The 16682-nt window shown below is 34.9% G+C and overlaps 2 protein-coding genes across 2 annotated transcripts in view; one reads left to right on the plus strand and one right to left on the minus strand.

Moving 5' to 3' along the window:
* The window catches only part of LOC134661010 (protein madd-4), a 431812-nt gene that overhangs the window by 211928 nt on the left and 203202 nt on the right, over window positions 1-16682 (minus strand). The window lies entirely within an intron of this gene.
* Window positions 3102-16619, plus strand: LOC134661409 (uncharacterized). Its single transcript, XM_063517485.1, has 3 exons — window positions 3102-3205; window positions 13791-15075; window positions 16499-16619. The coding sequence occupies exons 1-3, from the start codon at window positions 3130-3132 to the stop codon at window positions 16617-16619; spliced, it is 1482 nt and encodes a 493-aa protein (XP_063373555.1). The 5' UTR covers window positions 3102-3129.

Raw genomic sequence — 16682 nt, forward strand, 5'->3', positions numbered from 1 at the left:
GATGGTAAGCAATTACTGTCGTCAGAGGGGTTGTATGTAAGTGGGTTGGTTTATTACGGACATTTATATGCAATTATGCATGTATTTACTGTCAAAATTGCAAGTATCAGATAAGAATATTAAATCGATTTCCTCATTGAAAGGTAGATAAAACAGGAACCTAGGAAAATTGCCGGAACACAAGCTGCAAAATTTAATAATCATCTTGATGGCTTAATTTGTAGGTACCAATATTAAAGGGGGTCAGACCTCTTCTTAATAAACTGCCGCTGCAACAATCATCTGTCAAGATGCTGTGGCCAATGATGATGATGATTATGCATTTTTCTAATATTCTAATAAAAGTTTTAATAATTCTATTTACATATAATTACATAAATCCAGTGTGGATTTGTCATACGGCTTGATTGGAACTTTATTAAGATACGTCAAAAATTTGCTAAAGAATCGACATGGATCGGATATGTCAGTGTCAAAAGTGACGTTTTTGTTTGAAGAAAAGTATTTTAAAGTTCAAATCCGGCCGATACTCTAAAGTCAGTGCAGAATTATCTTTAACAGGCTTTATAGCCAAACAATCATCACTTATCATTAAATGTTATTTTAAACCAAAACAAACCACAAAAAAATTAAAATTGCTTTTGTCTAAAACAAAAACGGGATCGCACCACTAGCCGTTTACACTCCTACCGCCCGCTGTTAGTGAATTAAGGTCCGTTCCTTTTACTTCTTTTGCTTCTGCGTGTAAAGGAACATTCCGCTTAACCGCTCGCTTTAACAACCTCGTAAATCTTTCAATTTTTTTCGGTGAATTCAACTCTATTTCGCACGCATTTTCGTCCTTTTTGCAATGAAAGTAATGAGTCAGTTAGGAATTACGGTAATGTTATGAGGGCTCATGTTTTATATTAAATTTCACACCTAATAATATTCGCTTGTAATGAGCATTCAAAATGGGAAATTATATGTGAGCGCTTTAACGGGTTTAAAAAAGGAATCGATTTCTTAAAATAATGAGGTTTTGAGGAGCTCCATTTTTTAATAATTCTTATCCTGTCCATGTTTTTTAGTCTTTGAGTTAATTAAATGGTTAGCGAGAAAAGATTATATTTTATGTATTTAATCCATTTTGTGAATTAACTGTGTATATTTTTATTAGGTACCTAGGTATAGGTATATAGTTTTTGAGTGTCGTTTAATCCCCAAATCCAAAATTTTCACTTCAAAGATTTATAAAAATGCCTTTTATAAATGTAGTGGCCAATAACTATGGCAGTCACCCTATAACGATATGCAACTGAAAACAAATGAAAAATAAACATGTTTTCGATATTTTTTCCGAGCCAACTGTAAACTTTTAAAGTTTTCGTTTAGAATCTGTCTTTTCAAACTAAAGTTTAGTTTTTAACCGACGAAAAAAACGGAGGAGGCTCTCAAGTCGACGCGTATATTTTTTTTGTGATTTTTTTCATGGTTGACTAAAAAGTGTAAATATCCAATACAAAAACTACTACATCGCATCAGCAATCATCCAAAAAATCGTCATCTCCATGTTTGTTTGTATAATGTAACATGATTGAATACTCGCACGCACATCAATAGATGATACACGATAGTTATGCACGATTACAGTGACTGCATTATGACACGTCTAATAAATCGCCAGTAGGCATCTGTGGTGCTCAAACTTTAGAGTATAACGTACGTGCATGAACTATAGGTGGCAGCATAGGAGCCGTGACGGCTCAGCCTATAGCCAGCCCAGGCTCAGCGTGGCGGTCAGATTTTTGGCACGAGGCGCAAATGTGAAGTTTATGCTTCCGATGTAGCCCACGAGATGGCAGAACTTATGCACAAGAAAACGTACGAAAACGGTAGATGGTAGCATTTACTTTGGCAAAAGTATTTTTATTTTTATTTTAGTAATACAACTGCAAGATGTATAAAATATATTTTTATCAAGCAGAAACCTCTGCGAGCGATTTTTCCATTGTTTCTTCAATAAAAAAAATAAAATAAGTTAGGCACTTAAAGTTGTTTCACATGTTAAACGTTCAAACTTTACACAAAACAGTATACAAAAACGCCGAATATTCTGGTCATATTTTAAGCACGGCATTGTTAGCAAAACTCGAATGGGCGAAGATTCGTGTGAAGCACTCAGAACTTGCTTTTGTCGCTAAGTTCTCGAAGTTTCGTAACTATACGCAAGTTTTTATTTAGTTATAGTTTGAAGCGCTTAGGGCGCTGTAATGGTGGAGAAATATTGAATAATGGTTTTAGTATTTGTAACGTGTTTTGGGAAAAGTAATAACCATGTTACGAGAAAAGTTTTTAGATTTTATTTTTGTTTGATATCACAAATTATTAAGGTTTCTAAAATATAGACGGTCAAGCAATTCTTGTCAGTAAATAAAGGCGCGAAATTCAAATTTTATATGGGACGATATTCCTTCCCGCCTACATTTTTCAAATTTGCCGCCTTTTTCTACTGACAAGCTAGTGTGTAGCTGCTTGACCAAGTATAGTGTGTCTATACAATGTTTTCAGGATTCAAATTTGTTATAAGAAACATATAATGAACAATCATACTTTTTCTAGCATTAAATATAAATAAAAGTATCTCATCCACCCAACACAATTCCCAAAATATGATCAATGAAATTTTTTTTTTATTTTATTTACAAAAACTATAGAATATTTTAAATTTATTTTTGTGTCTGTCTTCGTCACTCTATAAAAATCATTAGAAATGTAATATTCCCTTATAGACTTAGCACAGGAGCTCCGCGACAGTATCTCGCCCGCGAATGTTGCAACAACACCAAGACAAAGTGCGGGTAGTTCGAAAAACTCGCGCGGTTAGAAGATGTTGACGTCAACTTTAGCCAGTCTTCTCCGAGCCCACGGGGACAACACCGTCCTCGAAACGTCGGAGGTAAATCTTAAAACTTAGATACGCGATTCAGTCCCGTTGTACAATTTAATAATCTACATAATATGTAGATTATTAGGTATATTATAATAATATGTTTCGCATTGTACAAAGTTTGAGAACCGCACCTCGTCGTCGCCAAAACCAAAACATCGGTGTAACCGGAGCCGTTCGTTCGCCGCATTTCTGTAGCTATGTCGCGCGTGTGTGTCCGCGTCTACATTATATGTCTGTGTGCGGCGGTTGTGCTAAGTGTCCATGTGGCTAAAGGTGCGTATTTTAAGGAATTAAGATGCATTGGGATAATTTCGAGGTCGGGGTAATTTTGCAAATGGAAAATATCTTCTAAACTATGAATTTAGAAGCATTTTATATTGCATAGCAACAGTACCTAAAAGATGCCTTGCTAAGCGTTACATTAGCGTACCTAAGTGTTGCTATACTACTTAGTTCTTCTGTTTTTATAGGTACATATTAACCAAAAAAGCGGCTAAGTACGAGTCGGACTCGCGCACCAAAGGTTCCGTACCATTACGCAAAAAAAGCCAAAACAATCACGTTTGTTATATGGGAGCCCCACTTCAATATTTATTATATTCTGTATTTAATATTTGTTGTTATAGCGGCAACAGAATAATATATCATCTGTAAATATTTCAACTGATGAGATAGAGCCTGGTGATAAACAGACGGACGGACACAGACGGATAGCGGAATCTTAGTAATAGGGTCCCCTTTTTTACCCTTTGGGTACGGAACCCTAATAACTTCCTATTAGGTAGATATTTTGGAACAAAAAGCGGCCAAGTGCGAGTCGGACTCGCCCATGAAGGGTTCCGTATTTAGGGGATTTATGACGTATTAAAAAAACTACTTACTAGATCTTGTTCAAACCAATTTTCGGTGGAAGTTTGCATGGTAATGTATATCATATATTTTTTTTAGTTTTATCATTCTCTTATTTTAGAAGTTACAGGGGGGGGACACATTTTACCACTTTGGAAGTGTCTCTCGCGCAAACTATTCAGTTTAGAAAAAAATGATATTAGAAACCTCAATATCATTTTTGAAGAGCTATCCATAGATACCCCACACGTATGGGTTTAATGAAAAAAAAATTTTTGAGTTTCAGTTCTAAGTACGGGGAACCCCAAAAAAAAAATTTTTTTTCTATTTTTGTGTGAAAATCAATGCGGTTCACAAAATACATCTACTTACCAAGTTTCAACAGTATAGTTCTTATAGTTTCGGAAAAAAGTGGCTGTGACATACGGACGGACAGACGGACAGACGGACAGACGGATAGACAGACAGACAGACAGACATGACGAATCTATAAGGGTTCCGTTTTTTGCCATTTGGCTACGGAACCCTAAAAATGAGTCATTGACAAAATGGAACTCATAATTGTTATTCGTATCTTATTGAAGATAGTCACACAGCTACAGGACACGACGGCTATTTACTAATACATTAGTATGATTTTAATATGGTACCAAATACCTAATTAGAAAGGTTTCGACTTGCATATATATTATGTAGACTTGCATTCTTGACTTCTTAAGTTCTTATATCAAATGTCATCATTCATTTTGTGCACGGTAAGTAAAACGTACTAGCGTGCTACGTAAATATCAAAGAGTATTGAATTAATATTATTATGATGACATTGTTTAAATATATTTATATTATGTAATTTAAATAAATGTTATATTGAGGTAAAATTATGCCCAGGCTGATTTGTGGCATATTTGACTCGATTTCAATACAATACAATACAAATACAAAATTTATTTATTAACAGAGTAGAGCAGGCAAAATTGACAAAAGTAGGAAATTATATATTTATAATATATTATGTATAATACTAGCAACCCGCCCGGCTTCGCACGGGTTAACAAATCTATATAATATATAAACGTGAAAGACCTGACTGACTGACTTAAATCAACGCACAGGCCAAACCGCTGGGACTAGAAAGTCCAAATTTGGCAAGTAGGTTCCTTATAAGGTCTAGGGGTCCACTAAGAAAGGATTTTTCAAAATTCATCCCCTAAAGGGGTCAAATGGGGGTCCAAAATTAAAAATACTCGCCTGCGCGTGCGAAGCCGCGGGCAAAAGCTAGTTATACATAAACCTTCCTCTTGAATCACCTATCTCTTAAAAAAACCGTATAAAAATCCGTTGCGTAGTTTTAAAGATCTAAGCATACAGACAGACAGACAGCGGGAAGCGACTTTGTTTTATACTATGTAGTGATTAGAGTTGGATTGTAGCCCTCACACTAGGTCAAGCCTGTGTCGTGAGGACTGTGGTGAGACAGCAATAGCAAAACGAGTTTACAAGTAGGTGGTGTGATTTTTCATCGAGCAAACAAATGTCATCATGCTAAATCATAATTTTAGATGATCTATCGTTAGTTTTTCTTTTTACTTTACTTCAACCCCTACCCCCTGATTTAACATGTTGTGTTCAAAATTAGGTTAGAAATGTTAGTATTAAACGATCATAATTATATAACTACTCGCCTCTTGCTAAGTATGTATATGTATTTACAAATAGTGGAAGTCTACAGGCATTGTTCACCGGTACGCCGTGGAAGCAAACAGAAATTTATAGCGCTGTTATTTCGAAATACTTTATACCTAAAGGTACCGTCCGGATTCAGACCGCACCAGCATTACTGCTGGGCAGCAATACTGCACAGTATTGCAGCGCGACATTACTGCCGATTGCATTTCATACGCCTTAAAATTACATATTTCTCCACACCATGCGTTGTCTTTATTCTACTTTAAAGTCTAAACTTGGTATAAATATTTATATACTTATAAAAATAAAGCTGACATTTATCTAAAAATAAGAATTGATTTTGCTCATTAGAGCTTGGCTCAGTGGTATAAAAATAAACTAAGTTTATTCTGTACCCCTGAGCCCGTACCATGAGTCACTGACAGTGTCAAAACTGACATAGCGTATATGTCAGTTTTGACACTGTTTGTCTCGTTTGCACTAATATGCGAGTACGAGCGAGATGTATAGAAAGTAAATTACGTTCTCGATAGCGTTTATGTCAGTTCCAAACTGTACGGTTACCATCAGTTTGTCACTGAGATAAACGCCGTCGAGAAAGTAATTTACTTTCTATACATCCCGTTTGCACTAATATGCGAGTGCGAGCGAGATGTAAATTACGTTCTCGACGGCGTTTATGTCAGTGACAAACTAATGGTACCTGATGGTAGCCGTACTTGTGTAAATTTCATTCGATAGCGTGACGTGACGTATACGCGTCTTTGCGTTAAGTGTCATTTTGTACAGGATTTTGAGTTTCCAAACGTCCCGTCCCGCTTGGCGCGCTGTTCAAAATCCCATACAAAAATAGAATAACACAAACGCGAACGCTCGTCACGCTCTATAGAATGAAATATACACTACTTACTGACATGTTGTCAATGTTATCACGTTTAAATAAATCATACATACATACATACATATAGCCTTAAGATATAAGATAAGTACTACAAATTGTTTGTTTTTTACTAATGGTTCGTGCCAATAGAAAATATCTATTAATAATTGTAAACTGAATTTAACTGACGGCCATATTCGAACTTTAAGATACGTCAAATACTAGAGATTGAAACAATATGGAATGGATATGTTAGTGTCAAACAAGTGTCAAAAGTGACGTTTCTTCAAACAAACGCGTCACTTTTGACACTTGTTTGACACTGACATATCCAATCCATATCGTTTCAATCTCCAGTATTTGACGTATCTTAAAGTTCGAATATGGCTGTGAGTATCTCGGTGAGAACTGCTGGGGAGGAAAATGCATGTTTTAGTATGTACGTTAGTTTTTAATCGAATTTATGTACATTTTACTATGTTGTTCTCCTAATAAATAAAATAAAATAAAATACCTAAGTCATAACAGAAAATTAATCAATATCAATACATATATTATTATAAAACAAAGTCCCCCGCCGCGTCTGTCTGTATGTTCGCGATAAACTCAAAAACTACTGTACGGATTGTCATGCGGTTTTCACCTATTAATAGAGTGTAATTATTGAGGAAGGTTTTGGTGTATAGTTTGTAAAGGTTTTGTGTAAATTTGTTGAACTACCCGTGCGAAGCCGGGGCGGGTCGCTAGTTATTAAGGCCGTGCATCGAAAAATAACAGGATCTTAGAAAGGTGGCAGTGGCTAGCCCCGGAAACAAACAGTAGTGATTTTCGGATATATGTTTCTTGACTATATGATAAGACATTTCGTAGTAGTCGAAACACGAATGCTTAGAATTTTCTCGATAGAAAATAAATCCAAACTTACGTGTTCATTTTTCGGTTTTAGCTTCGTGCAACTAGAAAACACATCCATATCCAGCACAATCCACCTTACAGCAAAGGTTTTCATCTCGTCTTAACTTTCAAAGAACTAAATATTAACTTATTATCCTTTACCGATGGATTTATTATCGATTTTTGATTTTATGAATTCAACAGCAAACGCCCATTTTACGCAGTTCGGTTTCTCTTTCTGTCATGCGTCAAAGTCATAAATGCATCCTTTATGCCAGTAATGTTAGATGGCCGTCGTGCCTCAAAGAGGTAAGACCTATGTCACTTCGCGCAGCGCTCCGAATTACGTAAAATTTTAATATCCAATAAACGTTGAGTCGTAACTCCATTGAGTAGTAACGGAATCGGAGGTAAACCTATGATGGTGCCTTCTTACAGGCCTATACGTTACGCATGTGTGCGTGTTTGCTTAGCTACGTCATGCTACGTCGAAATCTATACTCTTTGTCAGTTACAACGGGTTAGGAAATTTCGACAGATATTGAAATGTATCGGTAGCTGTTTGGTATTTAGCCATCAGAATCTAACCGTAACTTTTTGCTTTATTTTTGTTTGAAAATAAAATATCTATAAGAATATATTTTTTTCTTTTTTTCTATTGTAATGATAAAAATAAATGTAGTATGTTTCATGCTCAAATAATTTAAAATAATTGAATAAATATTAAAAACTAATTGATATTATTCGTTTTAATTATTATATTATTAAGTTTGTTTGAATAAAATATTTTATTTCAATAATACGAAAAGTTATTATATTTAAGTACCACTAAAAAAAGGTCCCTACTTACAAAAACTCACTTGCACGGGCCGGGGTTCGAACCCGTGACCTCCGGTTTGAAAGTCGCACGCCACTACAATTTCACATAAGTAATTTACAATGACATGATACCGTGGAAAAAGTGAATATTACAATGTACTGTGTTACTATCATTATATAGTTTATTTTGGCTTGACAAGGAGGAATGAGAAAAACGTGCAGAGCGAGAGGATTAAATCTCTCTGTCCCTTTCTTAAAGTAGCCAATCCTAATTATGACATCTGTTTTGATATTAATTCTTTGAACATAATTTGTCGATGTTCTTTTTTATATCATCGAGAAAGATTTTTATTAAAAAAATGTGTTGAATTTATATGTTTTATTTTTGTTTTTTTGGCATAAATTTCATTACTTTTGACAAATTTTAATTGTGATGACAAACGATTTGATGTGATGTGTGAAACGAACCAGGTGATCAACGATTTATCTAATAAAACTTCATTAAGTCGAAAAAAATAGTTGTCTACTACCGGGTGGAAAAAAATTATGGGCCCTGGAGGGAAAGTGCCTTAAAACCTTAAGTTTGCTCATTTTACTTAAATGAAACATTATTGTTTTTTAAAGAAACAACTGCATTCAAAGATTTTTGAAGTGAAAACTTCTTTAGCGGCGCTAGGCACTTTTTGAGGTGGGGAAAAAATGATAAACTCGAGACAGCGTAAGGCGATCATGTGACCGTAAGGTTTAGATGGCCAATCATTTAGATGGCATTTAAATCAATAAAGAAAAACTCAATGACATTACATGAAAAAGGTTATAATCTTGTACGGGCTGAAATACGAGGATCTCACAGTATTATAACTTTATATCACTCAAATATAATTCATTAAAGCTACATCTTGATGAAATCGCTAATAAAAGTGAACTCTAGTACTGGTGAATAAAACTCAAAATATCATGACCAAATATATTTAGATGCGAGGTCTGCAAGGTAACTTTACAATTTCTATTCGAATTTTAAACAATTAACGCTATAAATTTGAATTTCGAATTTTAAACAAGCTCACTGACCAGCAATTTCGGAACCAAAAGTTTTCAATAGAAAGGAGGATGGGTCAATTATACATAGTGCTGCAGACATTTTGGACTAGTCATTGAGTTTTCACTTCTGTCGGAACTCCCGGAATGCAACACGTTGTTTTTTTTAAATTCGCTTAGTCGCGCCCGGGAATCGAACCTACTTTTTCCACACTGTATAAAAGAACACAAATGCTTTTCTTCTGGTAACTTAAATGTTCTATCTATCTTGGTGATATGTCAATGCAATCAAATATGTAATCTGAAAAAATAATAATAACCCAATTTATGAATTCCGTTCCTTCAGAAAAATGCGAAATGTACGTACAATTTTTAGGGATATCGTACTTTTCCCAGAGACAAATTTAGTTGGCTAAGAGACATTTTCACTGATTTGGGGTCTGTACTAAAAATCTAACATAATATGATAAGGACTTAATCGTTTTAAGCTCAAGAGTGAGTTTTCCTAAAGCTTTTTCTAAAAATTATGTCTTTATTAACGTTAGGAGTGCACTGCAGCATGTCAAATGTATGCCAAAATGTCAAGGGAGAGAACAATAAATTAAGTTTCAATTCCACTTCCACTCATCAGCAAAGTGATATAAGTATATCAGCAGTTTAAAGTTATTTTAGATTACAAAATTAGCGCATCAAAAAAATCAAAGTGCATAGAAAAAAGTCTCCTGAGTCATAATAAAATTGATGTCTCTTGGGTCACCAGAAAAGTCACCAGGGAGAACGATGACCCAAATCACATTTAAAAGAAAATGTAAATTTTGTGTACTACCTACGAACATTTTTCAAAAAACTATGTTTTTATAACATATTAGACCCAGGATAGATCTAATACCTCTTTTCGTACCCCGGATAAAATGGTCGGCGACTAAAAAAGCAACTGAAACGTTACGTTATTAGGTTCACGATGCCGCGTTGTACCCTTGCCTTCGTTGCGATATGTTTGGTATGTCAGGAGACTTAAAAAATGAGCCATGATTTTGGGACATATTAACAAATATTTTTTCAATTATTTTTATTAATTTTAGCGGACTTTAATAATTTACCAGTTAAATTAGATGTAAATACCTTTTTAGTTAATCGTTAATATTATATATTAGTAGCAGTAAAACACTTTATTGTACAAAAAGACACATAAAACATGAAAAAACACACATCCTTCCTATATGGTAGAATATATTTTTCACACTTAGAAGTAAAAACCAAAACCGATACGCGATTGGGATACGCTCTTTTTGTATGGGATACAAAAAAAAAATCTACTGGGTCACCAAGAAAAATCGACATATTAAAATAATTCAGTTCGTTTTTAAGTTCTAGTCAGATTGACTTTTTGGTTATTTGTGATAAATTACAATAACGCCTAGATTTGAAAAACATGATTTTCTATTTTGTTGCGATCGACCCGGGTAATAAAAATACGGCGGATTTGAACTTTTGTTTGTTGTCGTTGTAAAATTTATTAAAAAATAATGTAGGCACCCCTGACAATTGAATTTCAAAATTATCCAGAAAAAGCGGCCAAGTGCGAGTCGGACTCGCCCATGAAGGGTTCCGTATTTAGGGGATTTATGACGTATTAAAAAAAACTACTTACTAGATCTTGTTCAAACCAATTTTCGGTGGAAGTTTGCATGGTAATGTACATCATATATTTTTTTTTAGTTTTATCATTCTCTTATTTTAAAAGTTACAGGGGGGGGGGGGGACACACATTTTACCACTTTGGAAGTGTCTCTCGCGCAAAATATTCAGTTTAGAAAAAAATGATGTTAGAAACCTCAATATCATTTTTGAAGACCTATCCATAGATACCCCACACGTATGGGTTTGATGAAAAAAAATTTTTTGAGTTTCAGTTCTAAGTATGGGGAACCCCCAAAAAAATTTTTTTTTTTCTATTTTTGTGTGAAAATCTTAATGCGGTTCACAGAATACATCTACTTACCAAGTTTCAACAGTATAGTTCTTATAGTTTCGGAAAAAGTGGCTGTGACATACGGACGGACAGACGGACAGACAGACAGACAGACATGACGAATCTATAAGGGTTCCGTTTTTTGCCATTTGGCTAAGGAACCCTAAAAATGAGTGTTTCAAAAAGGCACCCTGTATTCCTTACATACCTAAATAATCTCTTATTCAATAAAACATATAATTACTAAACACTGTGATTTATTTCAAATAAATGAAAATCGATCGGATAAAAGATATTAATACCTACCTATACAACAATGAATACGAGTACAGTCAGCTGCAATAATATGTTACACACCGAAGGCCGTTTTGCGGTAGATCATGTTAGATCTTATTTGTAGAGCCATAAGAGCGTGTCACATATTTTTGCGGCCGTCGAAGAGTAACATATTATTGCAGGTGACTGTACCTATGAAAAATTCGAGGGTTAAAAAGCATTTCAACCAAAGCATTTATAATAATAACGACTATGGACGCCTGCAACCCCAGGGGTATTGTAACCCCATAACAATAAGGTTGAAATTTGCATTTAGTGACCGCAAAGTCAGGTGAGCGTAATCAAGTAAATCTGTTTTCATCATATTTTCATCAAAAATAATCTCTTTTCTGTTCTTGTGCTATTTTCTTATTATCAATACTCTTAACTTATATGCTATATACGCTGCTGCTTCTATGCTGTTAACATCTTCCAAAACAACAATAAATATTCAGGTTTATTAATTAATTATTTTATTGTTTGCTATTATGAACAAGTAACAACGCCATCTGTTTCAATTTTTTCCGAATTTAAGTTTCTGGCCGACCGCAGCGACCGCGTATAATGGTAGTTAACTTCTGTAACGTTAGATGGTGCTAAAAGGTCACACAAACTTCACGTGCGGCGCGAAGCGTTTCCATGTGTGCGTGTTAGCGGGGAGGGAAGAACTAGCGGGCGTGGTTTACGAAGCGCCAGACGCGGCTGCAGTAGGCCCTTAAATAAGTACCTAAATAATGTTGAATGATTTCACTCCCACAGTTTCACTGTCTGTGTTTGATATAACTAAAATATATTGTTTTTTTAAATAATATCTAGAGTTAGACCAAGATAAGTCTGCAACGATTTTGATAGCACACGTAGTGAATGTGTTATCGTCATAATTTCATAGAAGTTCTGATGTTTGATGCTTATTTCTACACGAATAAATAAGTAATTAAATTGAATACTACTACCACGTATTTATTATTTATTGCCTATTTGCAGTTGTGCGAAGAATCAATAATATAATAAACAATCAACTATGTTTATTGCCCATAGAATATTAGAATACAGCTATTTTCAAACTAACTAGTAAAAGCAATATTCATCAAAAATAAAACATCCAGTCATTAAGTTGAATAGTTAACATGCGGGTAATACTCATACAGTCGCCGTCAGATATATCGGAGACGCTAAAGTGCTCACAAATATCTGAACACGCCTCTATTGTCAAAGCGTTAGAGTGCGGTTTCCGATATTTTTGAGCACCTCAGCCGCTCCGATATATCTGACGGCGACTGTACTTTTGCAATGATCATAATTCATAGTTGATATGAATCGAATTAAGTGTCATTCCGTTTGGGGTTTGTTGTATTATGACATCATTGTCTATTCAATTGAGTTATCCTGCCATCGTAACTATTATATCATTGTTAACTCGGTAGGTAAGTACCTATTGTAAATTTCATTCGATAGCGTGACGAGCGTCCGCGTTTGCGTTATTGGGCCATTTTATTCAAAGTTGTCTCCTACACTTTTTTCAGATTTGGGATTTTTTATGTTATTTCTACTCACAAATTACAATCACGAGCTTTTTTGATCCTAATAGGAGAAAAAAAGTGTCCCAAAATTTCCATACATTTTTTCGATCTTTCTATTCCGTGACCGCCAAACAAAGTCTATGAAAAATGGTAACGGAATGGAAATAAAAACCTGGGGACACTTTTCTTCCCCTATTAGGATAGAAAGAGCTCGTGATTCTGAGTAGAAATAACATAGAAATTCACAAATAAAAAAAAAGTGTCGGGGACAACTTTAAATAAAATGGCCCTATTATGTCTTATTTTGTATGAGATTTTGAACACCGCGCCAAGCGGGTCGTTTTGTAAACTCAAAATCCCACATAAAATGACACTTAACGCAAACGCGTGTGAAACGTCACATTATCGAATGAAATTTACACTAGGGGGTACTGAAAAGGGGTGCACTAACATAATTGCTATGGGCCATTTTAAGGTGCACAATACACTTCTTTCTGAAATTTGGGAATTTTTGTGTGGTTTCTATTCAGAATTACGAATTACGACTTGTTTCGATCCCAATAGGAGAAAAAAGTAATCTATTTTTTCCATTCCTTTACCACCATACAGTCTTTATAAAATATTAACGAAATTAAAACCAAAAATATGGGACGCTTTTCTCCTATGAGCATTAAAAAAACTCGTTAAAATAAAAAGAAGTGAAATCTGTCTACATTGCTCCAAACTTTGCTCCATTATTTTTATAAATTTTAAAATTATTATATTGTGGTAGACATGTTGACTTATAAGTATGCCGATTAGAAGTAGACCCACACCACTACTATCAATTCGTTACAATTTAACCAAATAAAGAAGCTTTAATAATTTCTCCAACTTTATTTTCAGAATATGTCTGCCAAGATCCAGATACGGGAACTCTTCATGAACTCAACACGACTTGGCGATCTACCACTTTCTGCGGAAATTATACGTGTAAAATTAGAAGAATAAACACTGGTCAACAACCATCTAAAGTGTTTGTGAGTCTATTCAACCAACAAGCCAGGGCTAATCCTAATAATCAAACAAATGGATTAAGTCTGACAAAAATCTTACCAGAACTCACTAAGGATAATGACAGATTTTTAAATAAAGCAGAAATTCAGAAAATTACAGAACTATTGCATTCAGTGAAGAAGAGTGACTTGCAAGCTGTTATAGAACTGTATAATGTAGCTCAAGAAATGTATAAGGATATAAAAGTGGCTGACGATTTAGATAACAAAGCGAGTGAAGCAGTGTCAGGGGAATCTAGAGAAAGTAGTCAACATAAAACTTATTGGTATGAACCTAATGATGAACATAGAAAGGTAGCTGATATGAAACCAGAAGGCTCTGAAATTGAAGGATCGGCCCTGTATTCACCTAGTCCATATCCGAATGCGCTACGACAACCGTACTATTACTCGCAAGGTCGAAGTAACTATCCCAGTTACTTTCCCGGATCGTTGTTTAATAATGACGGTAGAGTGCGTTATCCTAATCTACCGATGAATCAGCAAGGCGTGGCATATTACCAACAGAGAAATATTTATGATGGTCCTGGGCCAACACCACAGAGTTCCTGTAACCCCTGCGTTCGACCATATCAGTATCAACCAATGCCCATGCCCGCAAACTATCCTCCACGATCCACTAGTAATACGTATCCGTATTTTCTAACATACAACTATACTAGCCAAGGCTACAACAATTATTACAAAGGAAATCCTTGGGCATATTATGATTATTATAGAAATCTTCCACATCCGAAACCTTCACACATTCAAAGGAATCCGAACGTATTAGAACAAAAACAGTACAGTACAGACGAAAACAGTATTAATGCTGAAATCAAAAATGAACAATCATGGCAAACTGATCCTTTGCCTGAAGACGTTATCAATGAAATCAGAGCAAATATAGCGCAGCGTGGTAAATTAATAAATATACCATTGAAAAAGAGAATAAAATTAGAACGAGCTGCTAAAGTAATTAAAATAGATCAGAATAATAGACAAACGAGGTCAATACCAAAGGAAAATAGTGAAGAAAAACATTCAAGAGAAAGTGAGATAAGTCAGAAGACTATAGAAGAATCAAAAAGTCATGAGAATACAGAAGAAATGGAAACGTATATCGAAAAAGTAACGTAAGTATAACGTAACTTTGGGAACAAATCAAATTATTAAATTAAATATTTATTTCCAGAAATTCTGCTTCAAAATGAAACACAGTTACTAATCACGGCCAAAAGCCCGCATGCCGAGTGAAATGTAGGTAGGGAGTGTAAATATGGTCAAAAATTTCAATTTGCACAGCCAACACGAGTAGTGGGACCGCAGCATTCCCGGTTCCCTGCGGTCGAGCCTGCGATGCGAACGAAACTTGTTCAGAAACACAAAATATTACACCAATTTAATACAGAAACAACCTATTACCTGACTTGATTCGGATAGGTGGTATGAGCTATACTTGAGAACCTAATCCCGGCTGTACACTTTAGTCGAGACACCGCGAGACAGGCCGAGAACGAGTGTGTACATAATGCTCCCTTCTCGTCTCGCTCTTACTCGTCTCGTCTCGCGTGTCTCTGATTGGATCGGAGCGGTACCGAGAGTCGGCGAGAGGCTTGTACAGTGTGTACAGCCCGCATTAGAATTGGTCAGATGGCCTTTTAAGGGATTGCATATAAATTCGAGCCATGACCTAAGTGGCCGAGATGTATCAGCCGCGAATGCGGAAGACGCTGGTTCAATTCCAACCCTGGGCACTGAAGGCTTTCACTTTTTCTTTCATATATGACATCTAGTTCAGTAAACACCAGTATTATATAAAAATTATTATTTTACATTCGAACACGTAGAAATCTTAGGTACAATTTTAAGTTTCTAAATTATTGTTTGTATACGGACAATAATTTTTCGACATGAATAACGCATACAATTTACACCTAGATTAAATGCTAATTATAATATTTTAGTAAAATACAAACCACAAGTATTCGCGCTTATCCGATCCAATCACACACAACTTTAGTTAAATTATTTTCATAGTAATAATCGCAAAACCATCGAAAACCTAGAATTTTAAAATACAATTAATTACAGTCGTATGTATTACACACAGTATTTTTTAATTGAGTTCCTTAATTATGATCATAATAATAACTGCAAATTCAAATGCTCTCTGAATTTGGAATAACCCGCCCGAGCTCTGTTTAATTTGTATAATTTATTCTATAATTCATTTTAGTTGAGTTACAGTTGAAGGTAGCAATTTAAAATATAGGCTGATTAATAAAATCTTACTTTTCAATATTAAAGTCGCCTCGAAATAAAGCCTACCTTTTAGTCTGTATAAATATAAGATAAGATAATAATTAAAATTACTGTCTTGGGTGAGACGTGAACTCAAGGCCTCTGGTTAGCCAGAGCCAGCGGCCAGGGGCCGTGAGTTCAAGTCTCACCCAAGACAGTATTTTTTCCACTTTTAAATTTATTTTAAGCTTCGCAGACGTTTCTGCTAGTTAAAAATTAAAATTATATATCATACTTACGTATTTTCTTTTTCAGGTGCGAGCCAACGACAGAACTTGGTTACTTCAAGATGGGTAACATGAATAAAACTTTTCCTGAGTGCTGCCCTCAAAAAATAGAAGATAAACAAAAATTTTATTTGAGATCAAATCTTTGATTTTGAGATTATTATTTTTTTGGTTTTAGATTTGTCACCTTATGGGTGAATCAACTATTTCTT

The sequence above is a fragment of the Cydia amplana genome, chromosome 2 (assembly GCF_948474715.1).
Source record: "Cydia amplana chromosome 2, ilCydAmpl1.1, whole genome shotgun sequence".
Taxonomy (NCBI): Eukaryota; Metazoa; Arthropoda; class Insecta; order Lepidoptera; family Tortricidae; genus Cydia; species Cydia amplana.